Below are 22,360 nucleotides of genomic sequence, written 5' to 3'. Positions count from 1 at the left end.
CAGCAGAACAGATGTCATAGTCTGATCGACACAAAATATCTCAGAATCGCAAACACAATGGGTGCCACACATTAAAATCACATTAAAATAAGTTATGAGAGTCTAACTGTGGCCACATGAATGAGATACCATCAGTGAAATTACTTATTTATGGTGTTGTCCTACTAAGTTGATTGGCATTATCATTGTGGAAAAATAGGGCAAATTCAGATAAGTATACAAAACCATGATAAATTCTTTAATTACAGTTGTGTGGCTACAAGTTTCAGGCTAGACTGATTTTAAATAATGGGAAGAACCATCACCATGTGACTAAATACTGACACTACATGACACTGAACAGCTGTAGCAGATAAACAGTACTATCATCACCACAGTTCTCTCTGTCTGTCTGGTATGCTACACACAGTTAATAACCACTGTATGTACCAGACAGTCAGCCACCCAGAGCAGAGGACTGTCGGGTCATTGTCATACAGTGTATCATATACTCACAACAGAAAATGCTGCAACATAATGCCATAAACACTGGTTGAAAATCCAACCCATGAATAAAACTGTCTCGTTTCCTTTGCCGCTAGGTCTCACAATCTCTCATTTGCACCTTCCAAGTAATGTCATTCATCATACACTTCTTCCCAATGCTAGGAAGCATATTATGTGCTATACAGTTGAAGTCAGAGTTTACATACACCTTAGCCAAATACATTTAAACTCAGTGTTTCACAATTCCTGACATTTAATCCAGGTACAAATTCCCTGTTTTAGGTCAGTTAGGATCACCACTTTATTTTAAGAATGTAAAATGTCAGAATAATAGCAGAGAGAGAGATTTATTTCAGCTTTTATTTCTTTCATCACATTCCCAGTCAGCCAGAAGTTTACATACACTCAATTAGTATTTGGTAGAAATGCATTTAAATTGTTTAACTTGGGTCAAACGTTTTGGGTAGCCTTCCACAAGCTTCCCACAATAAGTTGGGTGAATTTTGGCCCATTCCTCCTGACAGAGCTGGTGTAACTGAGTCAGGTTTGTAGGCCTCCTTGCTCGCACAGGCTTTTTCAGTTCTGCCCACACATTTTCTATAGGATTGAAGGGCTTTGTGATGTCCACTCCAATACCTTGACTTTGTTGTCCTTAAGCCATTTTGCCACAACTTTGGAAGTATGCTTGGGGTCATTGTCCATTTGGAAGACCCATTTGCGATCAAGCTTTAACTTCCTGACTGATGTTTTGAGATGTTGCTTAAATGTATCCACATCATTTTCCTGCCTCATGATGCCATCTATTTTGTGAAGTGCACCAGTCCCTCCTGCAGCAAAGCACCCCCACAGCATGATGCTGCCACCCCCGTGATTCACGGTTGGGATAGTGATCTTCGGCTTGCAAGCCTCCCCCTTTTTCCTCCAAACATAACGATGGTCATTATGGCCAAACAGTTCTATTTTTGTTTCATCAGACCAGAGGACATTTCTCCAAAAAGTACGATCTTTGTTCCCATGTGCAGTTGCAAACCGTAGTCTGGCTTTTTTTATGGCAGTTTTGGAGCAGTGGCTTCTTCCTTGCTGAGCGGCCTTTCAGGTTATGTCAATATAGGACTGATTTTACTGTGGTCATGGCTGATTTTTTTGATTTTCCCATGATGTCAAGCAAAGAGGCACTGAGTTTGAAGGTAGGCCTTGAAATACATCCACAGGTACAATTCCAATTGACTCAAATTATGTCAATTAGCCTATCAGAAGCTTCTAAAGGCATGACATAATTTTCTGGAATTTTCCAAGCTGTTTAAAGGCATAGTCAACTTAGTGTATGTAAACTTCTGACCTATTGGAATTGTGATACAGTGAATTATAAGTGAAATAATCTGTCTGTTAACAATTGTTGGAAAAATTACTTGTGTCATGCACAAAGTAGATGTCCTAACTGACTTGCCAAAACTATAGTTTGTTAACAAGAAATTTGTGAAGTGGTTGAAAAACTTCTTAAGGCTAGGGGGCAGTATTCGGAAGTTCGGATGACTGACATGCCCAAAGTAAACTGCCTGTTACTCAGGCCCAGAAGCTAGGATATGCATATAATTGGTAGCATTGGATAGAAAACACTCTGAAGTTTCGAAAACTGTTAAAATAATGTCTGTGAGTAAACTGTTGTTTTGCCCATTCACCCTCTGAATGGCATACATACACAATCCATGTCTCAAGACTTTAAAATCCTTTAATCTGTCTCCTTCCCTTCATCTACACCGATTGAAGCGGATTTAACCAGTTAGATGTAACAAATTGTAATCTATGTAATCCCCAAAAGTAATTGTTTATCATGAGAGGTCCATAAACAATAGCTAGTAATGCTGCATTGTAACGGCTGTCGTGAGAGAGAGTAGACCAAGGTGCAGCGGAGTTAGTGTTCATCATGAAATATTTAATAGAAGAAAGAACACTATACAAAAATAAGAAAACCGCCAGCCAAACAGTCCTGTCAGGTGCAAAACGCTAACAGAAACAATTACCCACAAAACCCAAAGGAAAAACATGCTCCTTATGTGTGACTCCCAATCAGCAACAATGAACTTCAGCTGTGCCTGATTGGGAGCCACACACGGCCCAAAACAAAGAAATACAAAAAACCTAGAAAACGAACATAGAACGCCCACCCAATGTAACACCCTGGCCTAACCAAAATAAAGAACAAAAAACCCCTCTCTATGGCCAGGGCGTTACATACATACTCTAAGACAGGTTCAAATCTTAACTTTCTGGTAAAAATAATTATAAATTGCTGAGGTGTAGTCACTTTTAAGGACACAAGCTCAAGTAAATAGTACAAATATGATAAAAATATAAAAAAATTTATAATGTATTTCCTATTCAACAAAACTGTACGAATAAGACTAGACTTATATGCTTTGCATAATGAAATAAAATGACTAACTATAAATGTCACCTTCTTTATAACTGTAAAATACATATTTGTATGTTTAGTGTTAGAGAAAATGTGCATATTTTCCAAAGGTCTCTCTTGATCAAAACGTCTGCCCCCATCTAGCTTGGCTTCCTGAACTCGTTAAATCTTGTCCATTTATGACAAACAGAAAGTGTTTTTTGTTTAAAATCTATGAATCATTTTAGATTAATGGCTATAAATCGATCTCTGAATGTGCTACAGTGATGTAACCACTCTCTCATGCTACTCTACGATCTAGGCTCAAAGCCAATTTATGCTTGATCAAATAATGTGGTCGGAGACGTGGAATGGATGGCGTGAAGCAATTGCAGCTACCTGTGGAGGCATGCAGAGGCCAAAATGCGCATTGCCATGCGTCTTTCCAAATGTTATAACAATGCGAAGCGCTTTGTATAGCTCCGCATTGACATTGGTTGACGGAAGTTGAGGACGGGAGGTCCTGTAAAGAACTTCCTTGACAACAGCTCTGGTCTGCTCAGCAAAGGCAAGAGGTATAAATGCGGTACGGCCACTGCAGACATTGGATTGACCATGTAGAGTCTTTTAAGATGCAGGCATGTGCTTTGTCAGTGGCTGAGGTAGGGTTCAGCCAGGAGTTTTTATTTTTTTTCTTTCACCTTTATTTAACCAGGTAGGCCAGTTGAGAACAAGTTCTCATTTACAACTGCGATTTGGCCAAGATAAAGCAAAGCAGTGCGACACAAACAACAACACAGAGTTACACATGGAATAAACAAATGTACAGTCAATAATACAATAGAAAAAACTTTATATACAGTTTGTGCAAATGGCGTGAGGAGGTAAGGCAATAAATAGGCCATAGTGGCAAAGTAATTACAATTTAGCAAATGAACACTGGAGCGATAGATGTGCAGATGATGATGTGCAAGTAGATGTACTGGTGTGCAAAAGAGCAAAAAAGTAAATAAAAACAGTATGGGGATGAGGTAGGTAGATTGGATGGGCTATTTACAGATGGGCTGAGTACAGCTGCAACGATCGGTTAGCTGCTCAGATAGCTGATGTTTAAAGTTAGTGAGGGAGATATAAGTCTCCAACTTCAGCGATTTTTGCAATTCGTTCCAGTCATTGGCAGCAGAGAACTGGAAGGAAAGGTGGCCAAAGGAGGTGTTGGCTTTGGGGATGACCAGTGAGATATACCTGCTGGAGCGTGTGCTACGGGTGGGTGTTGTTATCGTGACCAGTGAGCTGAGATAAGGCGGAACTTTACCTAGCAAAGGCTTATAGATGACCTGGAGCCAGTGGGTCTGGCGACAAATATGTAGCGAGGGCCAGCCGATGAGAGCATACAGGTCGCAGTAGTGGGTGGTATATGGGGCTTTGGTGACAAAACGGATGGCACTGTGATAGACTGCATCCAGTTTGCTGAGTAGAGTGTTGGAGGCTATTTTGTAAATTACATCGCCGAAGTCGAGGATTGGTAGGATAGTCAGTTTTACGAGGGTATGTTTGGCGGCATGAGTGAAGGTGTTGCTGGACTGTCAGAAGAGTTTCAAGTGTATTCAGATTTCACATCCTATGTCATACAGGCTCAATAAATATCCTACAATGTCCGTGGGAACCAGGGCTATCACTCAATGCAAGCCATTTGGTCTATTGTGTCCACAGAACAATTTTTTAGCAAAAATGTCGATCGGAACCGGTACCAGAACCAGGGACTTTATATTTAAAGGTGACATCAATAACGGATCATAGATTTCACTTGGATTCACCTGGTCATTCTATGTCATGGAAAGAGCAGGTTTTGTTTTGTACACTGTTAAAGGCTCTGCATGGTCAATTCGCCATCTGAAGTGGCCGTACAGCATTTCCTGCGATGCAGCCGCCGCAGACGTCAGGACTTTCATTCTTCTTGCGCTTAGCGGAGCAGAGCTATTGTGAAGGAAGTTGTCAAGGAAGTGAGTTTGTGTTTATACTGGACCTCCCGCCCCCACCTATAGTCAACCAATAATGTCAATGCGGAGCTATACGGAGCCCCCCGCATTGTTACACAATTTGAGAGGTGCACGACAATGCGGTATGGATTTTGATTTGGCCTCTGCATGCCTCCGGCGGCTCCGCAATTGCGTCACACCCTCCATACAAAGAATACCTATGACCACATTTTTGGATCAAGCATAAGGGGTTGGGTGCGGGCTGTTATCTCATACATACTTTATCACATACATTCGGGGAGGGGGGGGGGGGTTATTAGCAATTGCGGGTGGGTGAACCAACAGCTGAGAGGTGCACCACTAACGCACACACTCTTTCAATGAGGCCACAATGTCATGCGGTGGCACTCCCAACTGTCACCAGTGGTATTGAAGGACACACTCATGACCATGTGTCAACACACACATATTTTTTGTACACTCAGTGTATATTGATGTCATGCGCTAACAAGTAATGAGGGCACTGAAACATAGGTTATAAAATGTAATTGGGTGTAAAGTCCATCCAGACAACCTATCAAACAAGAAATCCAAGATTCCACCAATGGGTAAGCCATGTGGTCCCAAATGCAAGAGACAATGTACTCAGAATATTTCAGAGGGTAGGCAAAAGGAAAGATGGGAAAACTATTGGGAGATGAAGTATAAGGAGAAGAGGACATGGATCTTCCACATGGTGGCACAGCAATCTAAGAAAAATATCACTGTTGGCGCTGACAGTCGACGCAGCAGGTCGTTTCTGTACCATCTTCCAAACCAGAGCGGTTCTGCACAACAGGTGTACAAAGAGTTTTTCCTGACAACATTGGGCTACCACCCCAAAAATGACACGCTGATTGTCACGATGATGGGCAAGTCAATCACCACCAAACTGATTCCACCAAAGGATCAGAGGGGAAAGAAAGCTTCAGCGAGGAAATTGAACATGAATCCAATCCTGCAACACATTGAGTCCTTCCATCCCCAAATCAGCCACTACAGATGAGAGCATGCCCCACATCGCCTCTACCTACCTAGTGACATCAATATTCGGTTCATGCATAATGATTACAAGGAGAAGAACAAAGATGCCAGCTGCGGTTACGAAACCTATCGCAAGGCGGTAAAGGGAAGGAACATCAGCTTTGTGAAGCTTGGAGAAGAGGAGTGCGAGCTCTGTTTGGTGCAGGGTCATCATCTGAAGATGGCACACAGGGAGAATGAGGCCATGGAAACCCAAGCCTGCCAAGACAACAGTCATGCAGCACCTGAATTCACCATCACCAACCCCGACTGCATGCAATGTAGGAAATATGAGGAACATAACAAGTCTAAAGGGCAGAGCAGAAGCCATTACCAGGCTGATGCGCAGAAAGATTGGCCTGAGGACTGGTCTGTGAGGAGTGTTGATACGCAAAAAGTCATCATGCTCCCTCGCATGCCAGGTGTGAAAACAGCATTGTTCACAAGAAGAATCGTTGCCTATCACGAGACATTCTCCACCATTGGAAAGAAGTCTCAAAAGAAGAAGAAAACAATCTCAGTGGTATGGCATGAAGGAACAGCTGGTCAGAAGGCAGAGGAGATTACTTCATTTTACGTAACAGCATTGGAGAGGGAGAGAGATGTCAAGCATGCAGTGTATTGGGTGGATAACTGCACTTCTCAAAACAAAAACTGGTGCCTTCTAACATCACTGGTGAGTGTTGTCAATGCTGACTCAACTTTGATGGAGGACATCACCCTCAAGTTCTTCGAGCCAGGACACACCTTCATGAGTGCAGTCAGTTTCCACCATGGCATGGAACAGGAAATGAAAGCTCGACCTGCAGGTGTGGTGTACGACTTCGGGGACTTCCTCCATGTGGTCGCCACTTCCAATGCAGGCAAGGTGGTCGAAATGAAAAAGGAAAACTTCCTGGCATGGAAAGCTGGCCATTCCATCGTCAAGCTGAAGAAGGCAGCAGCACCAAAGCTGGCAGAGATGGCTGAGATCCAGTTGAGGCGTGGATCCAGGAGCCTCTTCTACAAAGTCTCCCATGAAGAAAAGGACTTCACAGAGCTTGACTTTATCATGAAGAAAGTCACTCTAGAGACACCCTCGACGCTACGTACACAGGATAGAGGGATAGAAGAGTCCAAGAAGATGGACATAATCACCAAGCTGTGTCCTCTGATGCCTGCAACGAAGGCAGTTCTGGAATGCCTTGGCTGTGAACAGCATTGCTGAGGATGAGGAGTGATGTGGTAGAGCACTGAAGAAGTTTTACTTAAAAATGAAATGTTACTTAAAAATTAAATGTAACTATTCAGCATTTTATCAATTGTAGCTAAATGTCATTTGGGTCCTCTTATGAATATGAACATGTAAATATGTTTAAAATGTATTCTTAAAGCTGTTATTTATTTATTCATTCAAAAGTGTCATTTGAAAAAATACAAATAAAATGTTTTTATTAGCAATCTCATGGTCATTTTTTATAATTTTTATTACCCTATGTCATACTTCTATCATGTTCCATCATTATATATCACAAGACAGGTAATCATTTCATGTAATTCAAACAATTGCTGTGCTGCTTTTCACATTTATTCTTATAACAAGACATGGGCTATTTGTCAAACACAGTATGTAATGTGACTGACGCAGACCCTACATCTCTATGTAAATGCAACTGGTATCTTAGTGGAAGACACACAAAGGATGCAGTTTCAACTCTATTACACTGTCAGTAATTACACTGCTCTTGTATTAATAGCATAAATGAGAAGTATAGTAAACTAACAAATGAAAATGGCAGATACTGCTCTTTGCTTTGGTATTACCCTGCAATTTATAACATATCATGCCAAGGAAGAAGGCAGTAACTGCCGTTTAAGGGTCAAAGGTCATGTCAGAGGTCAGGGTCAACATGAATAAAAAATGTACTCATAGTAAGTGTTGTGTCTTTGGCATCATTAAACTGAAGACATGTTTATCAAATAACTCTCTGTAATTATTATTACGCGATTAAACTGATTAATCGTGTAACGTAATTAACTAGGAGGTCGGGGCACCAAGGAAAATATTCAGATTACAAAGTTATAATTTTCCTAATATAACTTTCAGATATTATAATATCTGATCTCTGAGTCCTCTGATTAATCATGTGTTATTTACCTCGACAGTCTCATTCCAAACGTTGTAAATTGTTGGTTATCTGCACGAACCCAGTCTTCACTATGAGTCATCCATACATCAATTGTCTTAAAATCATTTATTTACTAATCTAAGTAATTCACAGAAATGCATAACAAACAGATATGGTTACAAGGAAATTATAGGAGAATGTGCCCTAGTGGGCTAAACCGGCATGGCGGCTTGTTACACAAAGAAAGGGGGTTGGGCTTGAATGAAAGAGCGGGAAGACTGAGGAACCAGAAAACAGCTATGCCATCGTAAATACAGTATCGTATGCATTCTAAATTACCGCCCATTTGGAAAAGGAAAATGCACTAAATATTTACTCTGAGCTGCGCTTCGGTAGGTTGGTTGTAGATGCTGGCCGTGTTGGCCAACAGAGATCTTCCTGTCCTCGGAAGAATGTCACTGGTGGTAAAATGGATACGTTGTAGTATCTTCGTTGTGTGTTAGACTGGATACGTCGTCCATCCTTTCCTAGCCAACGTCTATAGCGGCCGCTGGTAACTCAACGGCTAGGAAGTATCACTTCTGTAGTGAATAAGGGTTCAAAGTTCATACCATTCGCAACCAAAGCTCACGCTGAGGTTGGCTTAGTTCTGTACTTGACATGTGAGTCCTTTTAACGCAGAGGCTGCAGACCTCACGTACCCGGAACAGGCTGGTTACATTTTGTCACTGGCTTATATAGTGGCGAGGGGAGAAGGGTGTGTTTCATCGTTTATAACCCCTGTCTCTTCACAGGGGCAGGCCACTGATTGGTCAGGGCTCTTTCCTTATGAAAACCCAATTCTCTCATTTGGAAGCTAAAATTACATTTAATCTCTTAACAAACAGTTTCAATATCAAACATTTAAATTGAACAACAATTCCATGTGAATCTGATAACTAGAATGTGTAGACTTTCCCAGGTACACTTTATGTCGTCCTGTCATCAGTCATAATGTCTCAGATGACAACCGAACTGACATCCATACTCATTAAGTACCTGGTATATTTCCAACTGGTTCTATTACCGAAATATGGTTCCTTTCCCCCCACTTGTTTGATATTCCCAGACTCTCTATATTTAACAAAGGCTATTCAAAAGTCCTTCAGTAGGGTCAGAGAGAGAGGGGAAGGGAGAAAGGTATTTATGGGGGGGTCATAAACCTTACCCACAGGCCAACGTCATGACATAAGGCAACAGATCAATACATCTCCAATGATCTCCCTAGAATTCATTTGGCTGGACAATTAAAAAACTTTGAAGCCATTTATCTCAGTTCTACTCTATGAGCAGTTACTGCCTTTTTGTTTGGGAGGGCAGCTTATGTTTCATTCCTTCCTGTGTCCTAGATAGAAACATTGCATTGTTCGGACTCAGCAAATTGTGTTTACTGGGGCTAGTGGAGGCACAAAACTTAAATGATTATTTGGCACAGCCAATATACCACCTGCCCAACAACCAGTAGCTGCTGACAAAGCACACCAATGCTGACAGCTGCATCCTTATTATGTTTACAAACTCTTTACACAAGTTGACATTAACCTAGTTATCACTTATCTGCAACTCTCACTCATTCAACACAAAGGGTAATTGGACCATCAGAGAGCAACTTTCCGGCAAAAAAAAGCACATCACAACGCCTCTGACCTAAATAGCTTGTAGCATCTCCCTCTCGAGCCCGTCTGGTGTTTGGGTTAAAGGTATATCAGGGCCTGCTTAGAGAAAGCAATTTTAAGCAACGCCTCAGTAGAGTAAGGACTTCAGTCATGCTCTGTATGATATGATACTCTGTTCAGCTCTCTGACTACTCAATGGGCACACACTGGTTGAATAAACATTGTTTCCATGTCATTTCGATGAAATTATGTTGAACCAATGTTGAATAGACATTGAATTGACGTCTGTGCCCAGTGGGTGACTGATGTGAGAATCTCTCAAGTTATTTAAAGAACATTGGTGCGGTGACATTAGGATATCTGGGCCTGCCTCAGTAGAGCAAAGTATTATTGATGTATGGAATGTTAGGCATAAGTGTATAAAGTGTGCATTCTTTTTAAAAATCTTGTTCTGTCCATGATACCGAAGTATGTACTGATGTGTGTGTATGTGTGTGACTGGTGGATGCTGCTGGGTGTGAATGTGGTGTAGGGAAATGAAGGTGTATATCATTAAGTTGAAACTTTAGAGGGAGGAAACTCTACATGATTCAAGGTTGCTGCTTTCACGTCTGTTAACTCTGATCACGGTGGCTGAGGTGAAAGCCTCAGCGGAGCCAAGGACCTTAGGTGAAACTCCCATCTGATTCTGGTTCATTTTACATGAGCAGGAGCGTAACAACTGATTCACAGGGACCTTGTTCATTTTATGAGCAGGGCCAAAGCCCAGCACAATACCTCAGCTAACCCTTCATGGGTGGTAGACTGTAACACATGACACTATATCTCAGCTAACCCATTAAGGGTGATGGACTATAACAAGGCTCAAGATCAAGGCCTGGTTATTTCATGTTCATGAATGTTGCATTTTACCCAATGAAACCCATAGCGGGTGGTACTGTAACACGTTACACTATATCTCAGCTAACCCGTTATTAAGGGCGATAGACTGTAACAAGGCTCAAGATTCAAGGCCTGGTTATTTCATGTTAATGAATGTTTCAAGTTTTATTAGTTGTATGTACAGGATACACATGGTATACACCTTCCAAATAAATTCTTACTTGCAATAAGAAATATTAAAAGATAAGATTATGAACATAAAGTAAATGGCTAAGTAGAATAAACATTTTAAACAAGTATAATACAGGAAGGCTGTAACGGCCGTCGTTAGAGAAAAACCAAGGTGCAGTGGAGGATGTGTTCATCTTGAATGAATTTTAATACAAAAGAGAACACTACGAAAATGAACAAAAGACGACAGCAAAACAGTCCTGTTAGGAAATACTCTAAACAGAAACAATCACCCACAAAACCCCAAAGGAAAACCAGGCTACTTATGTGTGACTCCCAATCAGCAACAACGAACTACAGCGGTGCCTGATTGGGAGCCACACACAGCCCAAAACAAAGAAATACAAAAACATAGAAAAATGAACATAGAACACCCACCCAATGTAACACCCTGGCCAAACCAAAATAAAGAACAAAAACCCCTCTCTATGGCCAGGGCGTTACAGTACCCCCCCCAAAGGTGCGGACTCCGGCCACAAAACCTGACTCTGGAGGGGAGGGTCCGGGTGGGCCTTGTTACGGCGGCGGCTCAGGTGCGGGACGTGGCCTCCGCTCCACCCTCGGCGTCGACCACTTAGGTGGCGCCCCTGGCCGCGCCGGAGGACTGGTGGGCGACCCTGACTGCGCCTGGCTGGCGGGCGATTCTGGTTGCGCCCGGTTGGCGGGCGACCCTGGCTTCGTCCGGCTGGCGAGCGTCCCTGGCTGCGCCCGGCTGGCGGGCAACCCTGGCGGCTCCGGTGGCTCCGGGCTGGCGGGCGGGTCCGGCGGCACTGACCCAGGATTCACCAGGCTGGGGAGACATGAAGGAGGCCTGGCCCTGGGCGCAGGCACAGGACTCACCAGGCTGGGGAGACATGAAGGAGGCCTGGCCCTGGGCACAGGACTCACCGGGCTGGCGGGCGGCTCTGGCGGCTCTGGACAGGCGGGCGGCTCTGGACAGGCGGGCGGCTCTGGCGGCTCCGGACAGGCGGGCGGCTCTGGCGGCTCCGGACAGGCGGCGGCTCTGGCAGCTCCGGACAGGTGGGCGGCTCCGGACAGGCGGGCGGCTCTGGCGGCTCCGGACAGGCGGGCGGCTCTGGCGGCTCCGGACTGGCGGGCGACTCTGGCGGCTCCGGACTGGCAGGCGGCTCTGCCGGCTCCGGACTGGCGGGCGGCTCTGGCGGCTCTGGCCCAGGACTCACCAGGCTGGGGAGACATGAAGGAGGCCTGGCTCTGGGCGCAGGCACTGGACTCACCAGGCTGGGGAGAACCACTGGAGGCCTGGTCCGTGGAGGAGGCACAGGCTTGACCAGGATGGGGAGACCCACTGGAGGCCTGGTCCGTGGAGGAGGCACAGGCTTGACCAGGATGGGGGGACCCACTGGAGGCCTGGTCTGTGGAGGAGGCACAGGCTTGACCAGGATGGGGGGACCCACTGGAGGCCTGGTCCGTGGAGGAGGCACATGACTGACCAGGATGGGGGGACCCACTGGAGGCCTGGTCCGAGGAGGAGGCACAGGATAAACCGGGCTGTGGGGGAGCACTGGAGTTCTGGTACGTAGGCTCTTTACCCACACTCCAGGCTGAATGCCCACTTTGGCCCGGCACGGGCGGAGCGCAGGCATTGGGCGAACTGGACCCTCCCAGCGCCCTGGAGACACAGTGCGCAGAGCCGGTGCAGGATAACCTGGACCGAAAAGGCGCACTGGAGACCAGACGCGCTGAGCCGGCACAATCCGTCCTGGCTCGATGCCTGCACTCGCATGGCACTTGCGGGGGGCTGGCCTATAGCACACCGGGCTATGAATGCGCACTGGAGACACCGTGCGCTTAACCGCATAACACGGTGCCTGACCAGTACTGCGTTGCCTCCAGTAAGCACGGGGAGTTGGCTCAGGTCTACCGCCTGACTCCGCCAATCTCAAAAAATGTTTTGGGGGCTGCCTCCCGTGTCCATCGCTCTCCCTCGGCAGGTTGTTGCAGTGGTCAAATAATTGATCCCATGTCCAGTCAATCCTTGACTCCAACACCTCCAGCGACCAGGATGCCATGACCTCCCGAGCACGCTGCTTCATCCCCTCCTTGTGCTGCTCCTTCCTCCGCTGCTTGGTCCATTTTTGGTGAGTGATTCTGTAACGGTTGTCGTTAGAGAAAGACCAAGGTGCAGCAGAGGATGTGTTCATCTTGAATTAATTTTAATACAAAAGAGAACACTACAAAAATGAACAAAAGACGACAGCAAAACAGTCCTGTTAGGAAATACTCTAAACAGAAACAATCACCCACAAAACCCCAAAGGAAAACCAGGCTACTTATGTGTGACTCCCAATCAGCAACAACGAACTACAGCTGTAGTTACAAAAACATAGAAAAATGAACATAGAACGCCCACCCAATGTAACACCCTGGCCAAACCAAAATAAAGAACAAAAACCCCTCTCTATGGCCAGGGCGTTACAAAGGCACAATTTATAGTCTAATATTTACACGTGTTCTGGGGAAGGGGGTTTGGGGGGCAAGTGTTTAAATTGTGCAGTATTTAACAATTTAACAATACTAGTCTGCTAGCTGCAGTTGTGATAGCATGCATATATATGTGTTTGTGGATGTATGTACACTATATATGCAAAGATATGTGGACACCCCTTCAAATTAGTGGATTCGGCTATTTCAGCCACACCCGTTGCTGACAGGTGTATAAAATCAAGTACACAGTCATGCAATCTCCATAAACAAACATTGGCAGTAGAATGGCCTTACTGAAGAGCTCAGTGACTTCCAACGTGGCACCGTCATACAATGGCACCATTCCAACAAGTCAGTTCGTCAGTTCGTCAGTTGGTCAACTGTAAGGGCTGTTATTGTGAAGTGGAAATGGCTAGGAGCAAGTAGTAGGCCACACAAGCTCACAGAAGGGGAGCGCCAAGTGCTGAAGCGCGTAGCGTGTAAAAATCTTCGGTCCTCAGTTGCAACACTCATTACTGAATTACTGAGTTCCAAACTGCCTCTGGAAGAAACGTTAACACAAGAAGTGTTCATCGGGAGTTTCATAAAATGGGTTTCAATGGCCGAAAAGGCGCACACAAGCCTAAGATCACCATGTGCAATGTCAGGTGTCCACATACTTTTGGTCAGGTAGTGTATGTCTGGACGTGTTGAACTCTACTTATAGGGACCAGAAGACCCCACAAGAATAGTAAACAAACAAAATTTGACCAACTGGGGACATTTTGTTATTCCCCATGCTATTTCAAGGGGGTTTGGTCAGGTAGTGTATGTCTGGACGTGTTGAACTCTACTTATAGGGACCAGAAGACCCCACAAGAATAGTAAACAAACAAAATTTGACCAACTGGGGACATTTTGTTATTCCCCATGCTATTTCAAGGGGGTTTAGTGTTAATGTAGAATTAATGTAAGGGGTAGAATTAGGTTTAAGACTTAGTGTTAGGAGTTAAGGTTTGGTTTTGGGGTTAAGGTTAGGGTTGGTTTAGGGTAAGGGCCGTATACAACAGACATTACAGTGAAATGCTTACTTACAAGCCCATAACCAACAATGCTTTAAGAAGTTTCAAGAAGAAAAAAAAAAAGAAAGAAAAAGTGTTAATTGAAAAATTGATGTATTTAAAAAAAAAAAAAGTAACTAATAATTAAAAAGCAGCAGTAAAATAACAATAGCGAGGCTATGTACAGGGGGTACCGGTACAGAGTCAGTGTGCCGGGGCACCAGTTAGTTGAGGTAATTGAGGTAATATGTACATGTAAGTAGAGTTAAAATTAAAAGCCTTCTACAGGATCGGTGGGTCCCCCGCGGGACAGTTGAGCTAACGTAGGCTAATGTGATTAGCATGAGGTTGGAAGTAACAAGAAAATGTCCCAGGACATAGACCTATCTGATATTGTCAGAAAGCTTAAATTCGTGTTAATCTAACTGCACTGTCCAATTTACAGTAGCTAATACAGTGAAAGAATACCATGCTATTGTTTGAGGAGAGTGCACAGTTATGAACTTGAAAATGTATTAATAAACCAATTAGGCACATTTGGGCAGTCTTGATACAAAATGTTGAACAGAAATGCAATGGTTCATTGGATCAGTATAAACGTTGCACATACACTGCTGCCATCTAGTGGCCAATATCTAAATTGCGCCTGGGCTGGAATAATACATTATGGCCTTTCTCTTGCATTTCAAATATGATGGTACAAAAAAAAATAAAAAACACGTTTTTTTCTATGTATTATCTTTTACCAGATCTAATGTGTTATATTCTCCTACATTAATTTCACAATTCCACAAACTTCAAAGTGTTTCCTTTTAAATGGTATCAAGAATATGCATATCCTTGCTTCAGGTCCTGAGCTACAGGCAGTTCGTTTTGGATATGTCATTTTAGGAGAAAATTGAAAAAAAGGGGCGGATCCTTAAGAGTTAAGAGGTTTTTAAAGTGACTATGTATAAATATTAAACAGAGAATAGCAGCAGCGTAAAAGAAGGGGGGGAGGCAATGCAAATAGTCTGGATAGCCATTTGATTAGCTTTACAGGAGTCTTATGGCTTGGGGGTAGAAGCTGTTGAGAAGCCTTTTGGACCTAGACATGGCGCTCCGGTACCGCTTGCCATGTAGTAGCAGAGAGAATAGCATATGACTAGAAAATAGGATTTTGAATGGTTATTAATTGTGTGTCCCCACAAGGTTAGTTAAACACGACTGTGTGTGTTGGTGTGTGCGTGAGTGCATTTGTGCTCAGGTGTGGAGAATCAGAGCAGGTGGTCAGTCCAGTTCAAGTGTTCAGCAGTCTGATGGCTTGTAGATAGAAACTGTCTCTGAGCCTGTTGGCATCAGACCTCATGCTCCAATTCTGTCTGCCCGACGGTAAAGGAGTGAACAGCTCGTAGCTGGTATGTGTGGGGTCCGTGATGACGCTGCGGGCCTTCCTCGGGCACCGTTTCAAGTAGATGTCCTGTGCTGGGCTGTCTCCACCACCTGCTGGAGGACCTTGTGGTCATGGATGGAGCAATTCCCGCACCAGGCTGTGATGCAACCGGTCAGGACGCTCTGAAGGTGCAGCGGTAGTATTTGGAGAGGACCTGGGGTGGCATGCCGAATTTCTTTAGCTGCCTTAGGAAGTAGAGACACTGTTGCGCACACTTGACAAGAGTTTTGGTGTTGTTGGTCCATGTCAAGTCCTCTGTGATGTGGACGTTGAGGAGTTTAAAACTGCTGACTCCCATTGATGTGGATTGGGGCACGTTCCCTCCTCTGTTTCCTGAAGTCAACAATCAACCCCTTTCTTTAGATGATGTTGAGGGGGAGGTTGGTATCCTGGCACCCCAATGCCAGTTCACTTTCCTTCCTATAGACTGACTCGTCGTTGTTGTTTTCCAGGCCTACAACTGTGGTGTTGTCAGCAAACTTGATAATGGAGTTGGTGTTGTGCGAGAACAGAGAATACAGCAGAGGGCTGAGGCCCCTGTGTTAAGGCGTCAGCATGCTTCAATTTGCCTGGCGCCTAGCCGAACCTAACAAGTGTGCTCGCATACTACCTTAAAAAATACTTTCGCTTGAAAAATTTGAAAAAAGCAGCAATAGTACTGTTTGTCCATTTTCACATGTTGTAGCCAGTATACACTAATTTAGACATTTTTTTGCAGAGGAGATCTTCGTCACATAATTTTGCATCTGACTAGGATCTTTGGTGCAGTATTTCTCAAGTGAAAAAATGTGCATGAGAAGGAGTCGTCTCCCTTTGAATGACAACAGGCATTTAATTGAAGAATCCCTACTGTTAACCAATTGCATTCGGCTACTGACTTTGGCTACCGACACCGACTTCGGCTTGCCTCAAGAAAAAATGTTGTGTGCCTGAACAACCAAAAAAAACCTTGCCGAAGTCCAAAACGAACCAAAATGTCACAAAATGTTGTCATAATTTTTGCACAAACTGTTTTGGCTGGGAAGCATGCAGACGCCTTTCATCGGTGGTGAGGAGGTGCCAATGTTGTATTTTACCTAATGAAACCCATAGTGGGTGGTAGCTGTAACAAAAGTTGTACAAATTTAAAGGCTCAGTGCTGTCAAAAACGTGATTTCCTGTGTTTTATATATTTCCACACTATGAGGTTGGAATAATACTGTGAAATTGTAGAAAATTATGATAATACCCTTTTAGTGTAAGAGTTGTTTGAAATACGGCTGAAATTTCTGCCTGTTTGGTGGGATGGAGTTTTGGCTTGCCTGTTGACAAATTAGTTAATAGACCAATAAGAAAGCATTCCAAACCTCTCTGCCAATAACAGCTAGTTTTCCGTTTTCCCCTCCCCACTCAGACCACTCCCAGACAGTCGTAGCAAAATTATTTTCTTGAGAAATTGCTCTTTGCTATTAAGATATGATTATTTCGGACCATTTCAATTGAAAACAATCACAGTAAGGTACTTAATTGTTAGCCAGAAATGATTTGATATTGAGATAACGGCTGCATTGGACCTTTAAGAGATTACATCTTACCTCAGGAAACCCATTGAGGGTGGTAACTGTAAAAGTCTATACCCAGGATACCCATTAAGGGTGGTAACTACAGGAACATGGTAGCATTATTTACATCAGGGGAATTTAGCAGTGTCAGCAGCCTATTTGTAACACATCTTAATGTACTTTGATTTCCGTGTTTCACTTGCATTCAGTAGTCTATGAATCACATGGTTATGAAGGCATAAATGTGTATACTTATATTAAATGGACAACTTATATTAAATGGACAAAAGGAACACCTATGTGAGAATACTATTCATTGACTACAGCTCAGGGTTCAACACCATAGTGCCCTCAAAGCTCATCACTAAGCTAAGGACCCTGGGAGTAAACACCTCCCTCTGCAACTGGATCCTGGACTTCCTGACGGGCTGTCCCCAGGTGGTAAGGGTAGGTAACAACACATCCGCCACGCTGATCCTCAACACGGGGGCCCCTCAGGGGTGCATGCTCAGTCCCCTCCTGTACTCCCTGTTCACTCATGACTGCATGGCCAGGCATGACTCCAACACCATCATTACGTTTTCTGATGACACAACAGTGGTAGGCTTGATCACTGACAACAATGAGACAGCCTATAGGGAGGAGGTCAGAGACCTGACTGTGTGGTGCAAGGACAACAACCTCTCCCTCAACGTGATCAAGACAAAGGAGATGGTTGTGGACTACAGGAAAAGGAGGACCGAGCATGCCCCATTCTCATCGACCGGGCTGCAGTGGAGCAGGTTGAGAGCTTCAAGTTCCTTGGCGTCCACATCACCAACAAACTAACATGGTCCAAGCACACCAAGACAGTCGTGAAGAGGGCACGACAAAACCTATTCCCCCTCAGGAGACTGAAAAGATTTGGCATGGGTCCTCAGATCCTCAAAACTTTTACAGCTGCACCATCGAGAGCATCCTGACGGGTTGCATCAGTGCCTGGTATGGCAACTGCTCGGCCTCCGACTCCAAGGCACTACAGAGGGTAGTGCGTACGGCCCAGTACATCACCGGGGCCAAGCTTCCTGCCATCCAGGACCTCGAAACCAGGCGGTGACAGAGGAAGGGCCTAAAAATTGTGAAAGACTCCAGCCACCCTAGTCATAGACTGTTCTCTCTGCTACCGTACGACAAGTGGTACCGGAGCGCCAAGTATAGGTCCAAGAGGCTTCTAAATAGCTTCTACCCCCAAGCCATAAGACTCCTGAACAGCTAATGAAATGGCTACCCAGACTATTTGCATTGCCCACCCCCCTCCACGCTGCTGCTACTCTCTGTTATTATCTAAACATGTTCACTTAAATAACTCTACCTACATGCACATATTACCTCAATTACCTCGACACCGGTACCCCCTGTATATAGCCCGCTATTGTTATTTACTGCTACTCTTTATTTTTTGTTATTCTTATCTCTCTTTTTTTTAGGTATTTTCTTAAAACTGCAGTGTTGGTTAAGGGCCTGTAAGTAAGCATTTCACTGTAATACCTGTTGTATTCGGCGCATGTGACAAATAACATTTGATTTGAAATGTGTGTATGTAGTTCTGTCCTTGTCTATTAATGTATGTATTAGCCTGTGATGTTTTACATGGACCTTGGGTAGTTTACATGCAGATTCATGAGCTCAACATTTGTTATAGTACCCATTCAAGACTTTAAGACAAGTGCGGAGGGAGACGGGTTGTTTCTGGACAGGGTCAGTAGCAGAAGGGTAAATGGCGCCATCTGCTGTTTTATCCATGAATTTAACCTTTTAGCACACTAGCAACTACCGAAATCATTTGAGTGTAGTAGCAGTCAAATTAGTCGACAATCAATACCAGTCACACACCTTGACTATAATTCCCAAAATAGAACTAGATTTAAAATGTACAATAGCAAGCAAATGACTCCTTGCACCTTCACATGGCTGCACTGCAGCACCAAGCCCAAAAATGGATTAAAGGTACCTAACGTTACCCCTTATAGTCCAAGGACCTTACATGTTGTTTAAAGGCGATGTGGCTCTGGAAGCCTAAACAGCCAAATACTCCATCTAAACCTGAATCGATTCTCAATTGTGGTACAATTCTATAAACATAAATGTCTACTTTCATATCCCAAAATAATTTCACAAATGCTAAATACACTTGCTGTACAGTTAACAGTTGCAGCCAATAGTATTTTTCCAGTGGCAACCCTTTTGTAGCATCCATTTACACACGTTAGGAGACACAGATGGCCAATTAGCACAGGTAGTAAGTAGACTAACTTCAATCTGTTTTCTGTAAACACACTGTAACATGGAGATGTTTGTGTGGGAACCCTAATCCTTTTTTATTACATTTCTATCTGATATGAAAGATAAGGTCCTTTTGCTTTCAAAACACTGCCGCAAGTTATGTGTGGTAATGTTCAAAGTGAGCATCAAGGGCTCTTAACAAAATTCCCCAGTACAGAAGACACCCTCATCCAATGACTTGTGTAATGTAATGGAAGTCATGATCAAGGGCTATGCAGCACCCAACTGCTTCAGCGGCTGTGTCCAGATGGAAACAAAAAAAAGTTTCCTTTCATTAAGCAAAATACCCAATGCAGAAAATACACGGAACATTTAGCCTTTTCCTTTTTTACAAAGTTTATTTCAGATTTAACAAGTTTAGTCGAACAGGCCGAATCCCATGTCGTCATCAGATCCCTCTTCAGACTCCTCCTTCTCTTCCTTCTTCTCCTCAGCTGTAAAGAGATCACAGTAATCAATTAACAATACCATCTTCACCAAATACATTGTCTGAAAACAGAGATATTCAAAGCTAGTTATAGTGAAAGTAATATAATAAACAGTTTACCAAAATACATGTTAATAAACAAAATAAACTGCCCTTTATGAACTAGTAATGTGCTGATCAGCCATCTATTAATCCGAAACTGACCTGCTGTTTTTAAAACGGTCCCATTCTACCAGCCTTGATGTAATACCAATTAAAAAATCCATGCATTTAGCAATGAAACTGTTTTAATGCTGTTTGCATTGAGACTGTTCTGGTCATTACTATAACATTTCCCATGTATTTAGTAAAGGCAAATAAGCTTTAGCTTGCCTGACCAAGTGCCCCATCGATATTGAGCTGACCCGCACATCAATATCTATAACTTAACAGCCCATTAGAAGGCATTGAGCCCAGATTGGTATGGAAAATGGACATCCAAAAGGTCAACTTGACAAGGATCTAGAACACTCATGTGGGCTCTGATGTATGCTCACCTGCAGCGGGGGCAGCTGCTCCAGCAGCAGCGGTTCCACCTGAGCTGGCCACTGCCACAGCACCACCTGCTGGCATACTGGCCAGTTTACCATAGCCTGTCAGAGAAATTACAGTTAACTGATTTAATTACAACTACATTGTTGTATATACCAATAACACTAATACAGTGGCAGAAATGCCGTGCTAGAGTTTCAAAGCAAATCTCTAGCAGATTAAACCACCAGTGTGCTTAGTCCAGAATGACCAATTCAGGTTTTCATTTTAAGTAGATGTGTTCTCTTCAGTGACATTTCATTATGCATTGACAGTTCTGCAACTCACCTTGGGCAATCACCTCCTCCACATTTTTGCCACGGAGTTCAGTGACGACCTGAAGGGGGAAAAAAAAGGGGTCAGAAATTAGTGGTCCATAGAAATTGCATGTTTCCTGTTTGAGCTAAACTTTCAGAACACACAAGTTGTGCGTTTTTTTTACTCAACACTGAGATAAGGTAAAACATGTGATATTAAACATACCTTCTCCATGCGTGTGTTGTCAGCCTCAATGCCAACACTTTCCAGGATCTTCTTGATGTCCGCAGCCTGTGGGCTGGCATTACCACCAAGGGCAGAGAGCAAGTATGCAGCAACGTAACGCATTCTGCAATACAGATCATGATGCAGTTATACATCATATGACAAAAAAAACAAGGCATTAAAAAAAAAAATATCCAATACAGTTAAGTTACTTTAGACAAATACAAGTAGTACACATGCGTCTCAAAGGGAACGTCGCAGTATAACCCTATAACCTGCAGAAACAAGTATAACAATTGTCCATGTCATACCCACAGATCATCAAGTAACTAGGCCTACAAATACCTATTATGCATTTGTTTCAAGAGTGATACTTATACACCTCCAGAATCTAAGTGACAAAAAAATACGTTAGTTGGGCATCTTTACCAAACACTAGGACTCATTGCCTTACTCAAAACATCTGATTAGCTAACTCGGTAACGTTGGCTAGATAACCGAGGTTGCTAGCACACTGTGCACAAAGTTCCAGTTAGTGAGGTTGTCACTGATAACCGTTATTTCTTCAATCAGAACATGAAGATGTGGCATTGAAAAACTCCCTAGTGAATAATGTTACCAATCACTGCACTAGCTACAGTTTTGGGCCTTGTTTCTATGAGACAATAGTGAGAGCGAGTACACATGGTGATATGTCATGGCTGTTAGGTAGCAAGCTAACTGGCTAGCATGCTCCTCTCCAATACATTATTTGTTGTCCAATTTTAGGTTAGGGGTAAGACAAATATTTGAAGGGAATGCCTACGTTATGGTGCCGTGTTGGACTTATTTTCACTGGGTGTATATATACTAAATTGCCTTTAAAAGACACTCACTTGACACGTAGAAGGCAGATGCGTGTTCACGACGAGATTTACACAGGCGGAAAGGAAGTTCCAAGGCAGGAGGGAAACGGAAAAACGCGTGATGGGCGGGGAAATCGAATGAATTTTGATTGGAGGAGAAAATTCATGCAGGGTGCACTTGATTTGCAAGACGAAGTGAGGAGATGGTCCGGGGGCCGGGCGGCCTCAACCCAATGAAAAATGTCAGAAAAAAAATACATTTAGGGAAACTGGAATCACTACATGGTGATAATTATACGCGGCATGTAAGTGATTGGGCCACTGTTCAGTCCAGCAAAGTGCCATTGACTCTCAGTGGTCAATAACGGGACAGATGGAGCTGTGACTGTGCTGTGACCGTAGAACAGACACCTAATTTGGACTACATTAGTACCAACATAGTGCCATAGTCTATGAAACG

At 43.6% G+C, this 22,360-nt stretch overlaps 1 protein-coding gene across 1 annotated transcript; it reads right to left on the bottom strand.

The window, feature by feature from the left end:
- Positions 1–19,893: 19,893 nt before the first annotated feature.
- Positions 19,894–22,042, bottom strand: LOC106563517 (60S acidic ribosomal protein P2). The gene is made up of 5 exons (XM_014129172.2): positions 21,931–22,042; positions 21,056–21,179; positions 20,861–20,909; positions 20,539–20,634; positions 19,894–20,009 (listed from the first exon to the last, which is right to left on the bottom strand). The coding sequence occupies exons 2-5, from the start codon at positions 21,176–21,178 to the stop codon at positions 19,933–19,935; spliced, it is 345 nt and encodes a 114-aa protein (XP_013984647.1). The 5' UTR covers position 21,179; positions 21,931–22,042; the 3' UTR covers positions 19,894–19,932.
- Positions 22,043–22,360: the final 318 nt, after the last annotated feature.

The sequence above is a fragment of the Salmo salar genome, chromosome ssa11 (genome assembly GCF_905237065.1).
Source record: "Salmo salar chromosome ssa11, Ssal_v3.1, whole genome shotgun sequence".
NCBI classification, from domain to species: Eukaryota; Metazoa; Chordata; class Actinopteri; order Salmoniformes; family Salmonidae; genus Salmo; species Salmo salar.
Note: the sequence above shows the minus strand (reverse complement) of the source record. Positions and strands in the feature narration are given on the sequence as shown.

What these genes read in the sequence shown, in the direction of transcription:
- LOC106563517 (XM_014129172.2), bottom strand. Translation starts at nt 21,178, where the DNA reads ATGCGTTACGTTGCTGCATACTTGCTCTCTGCCCTTGGTGGTAATGCC. An exon ending in ACAACACACGCATGGAGAAG is followed by an intron (nt 20,910 to 21,055) that starts GTATGTTTAATA and finishes TTCCCCCTTCAG; the next exon opens with GTCGTCACTGAACTCCGTGG. An exon ending in AGCAGCTGCCCCCGCTGCAG is followed by an intron (nt 20,010 to 20,538) that starts GTGAGCATACAT and finishes ATCTCTTTACAG; the next exon opens with CTGAGGAGAAGAAGGAAGAG.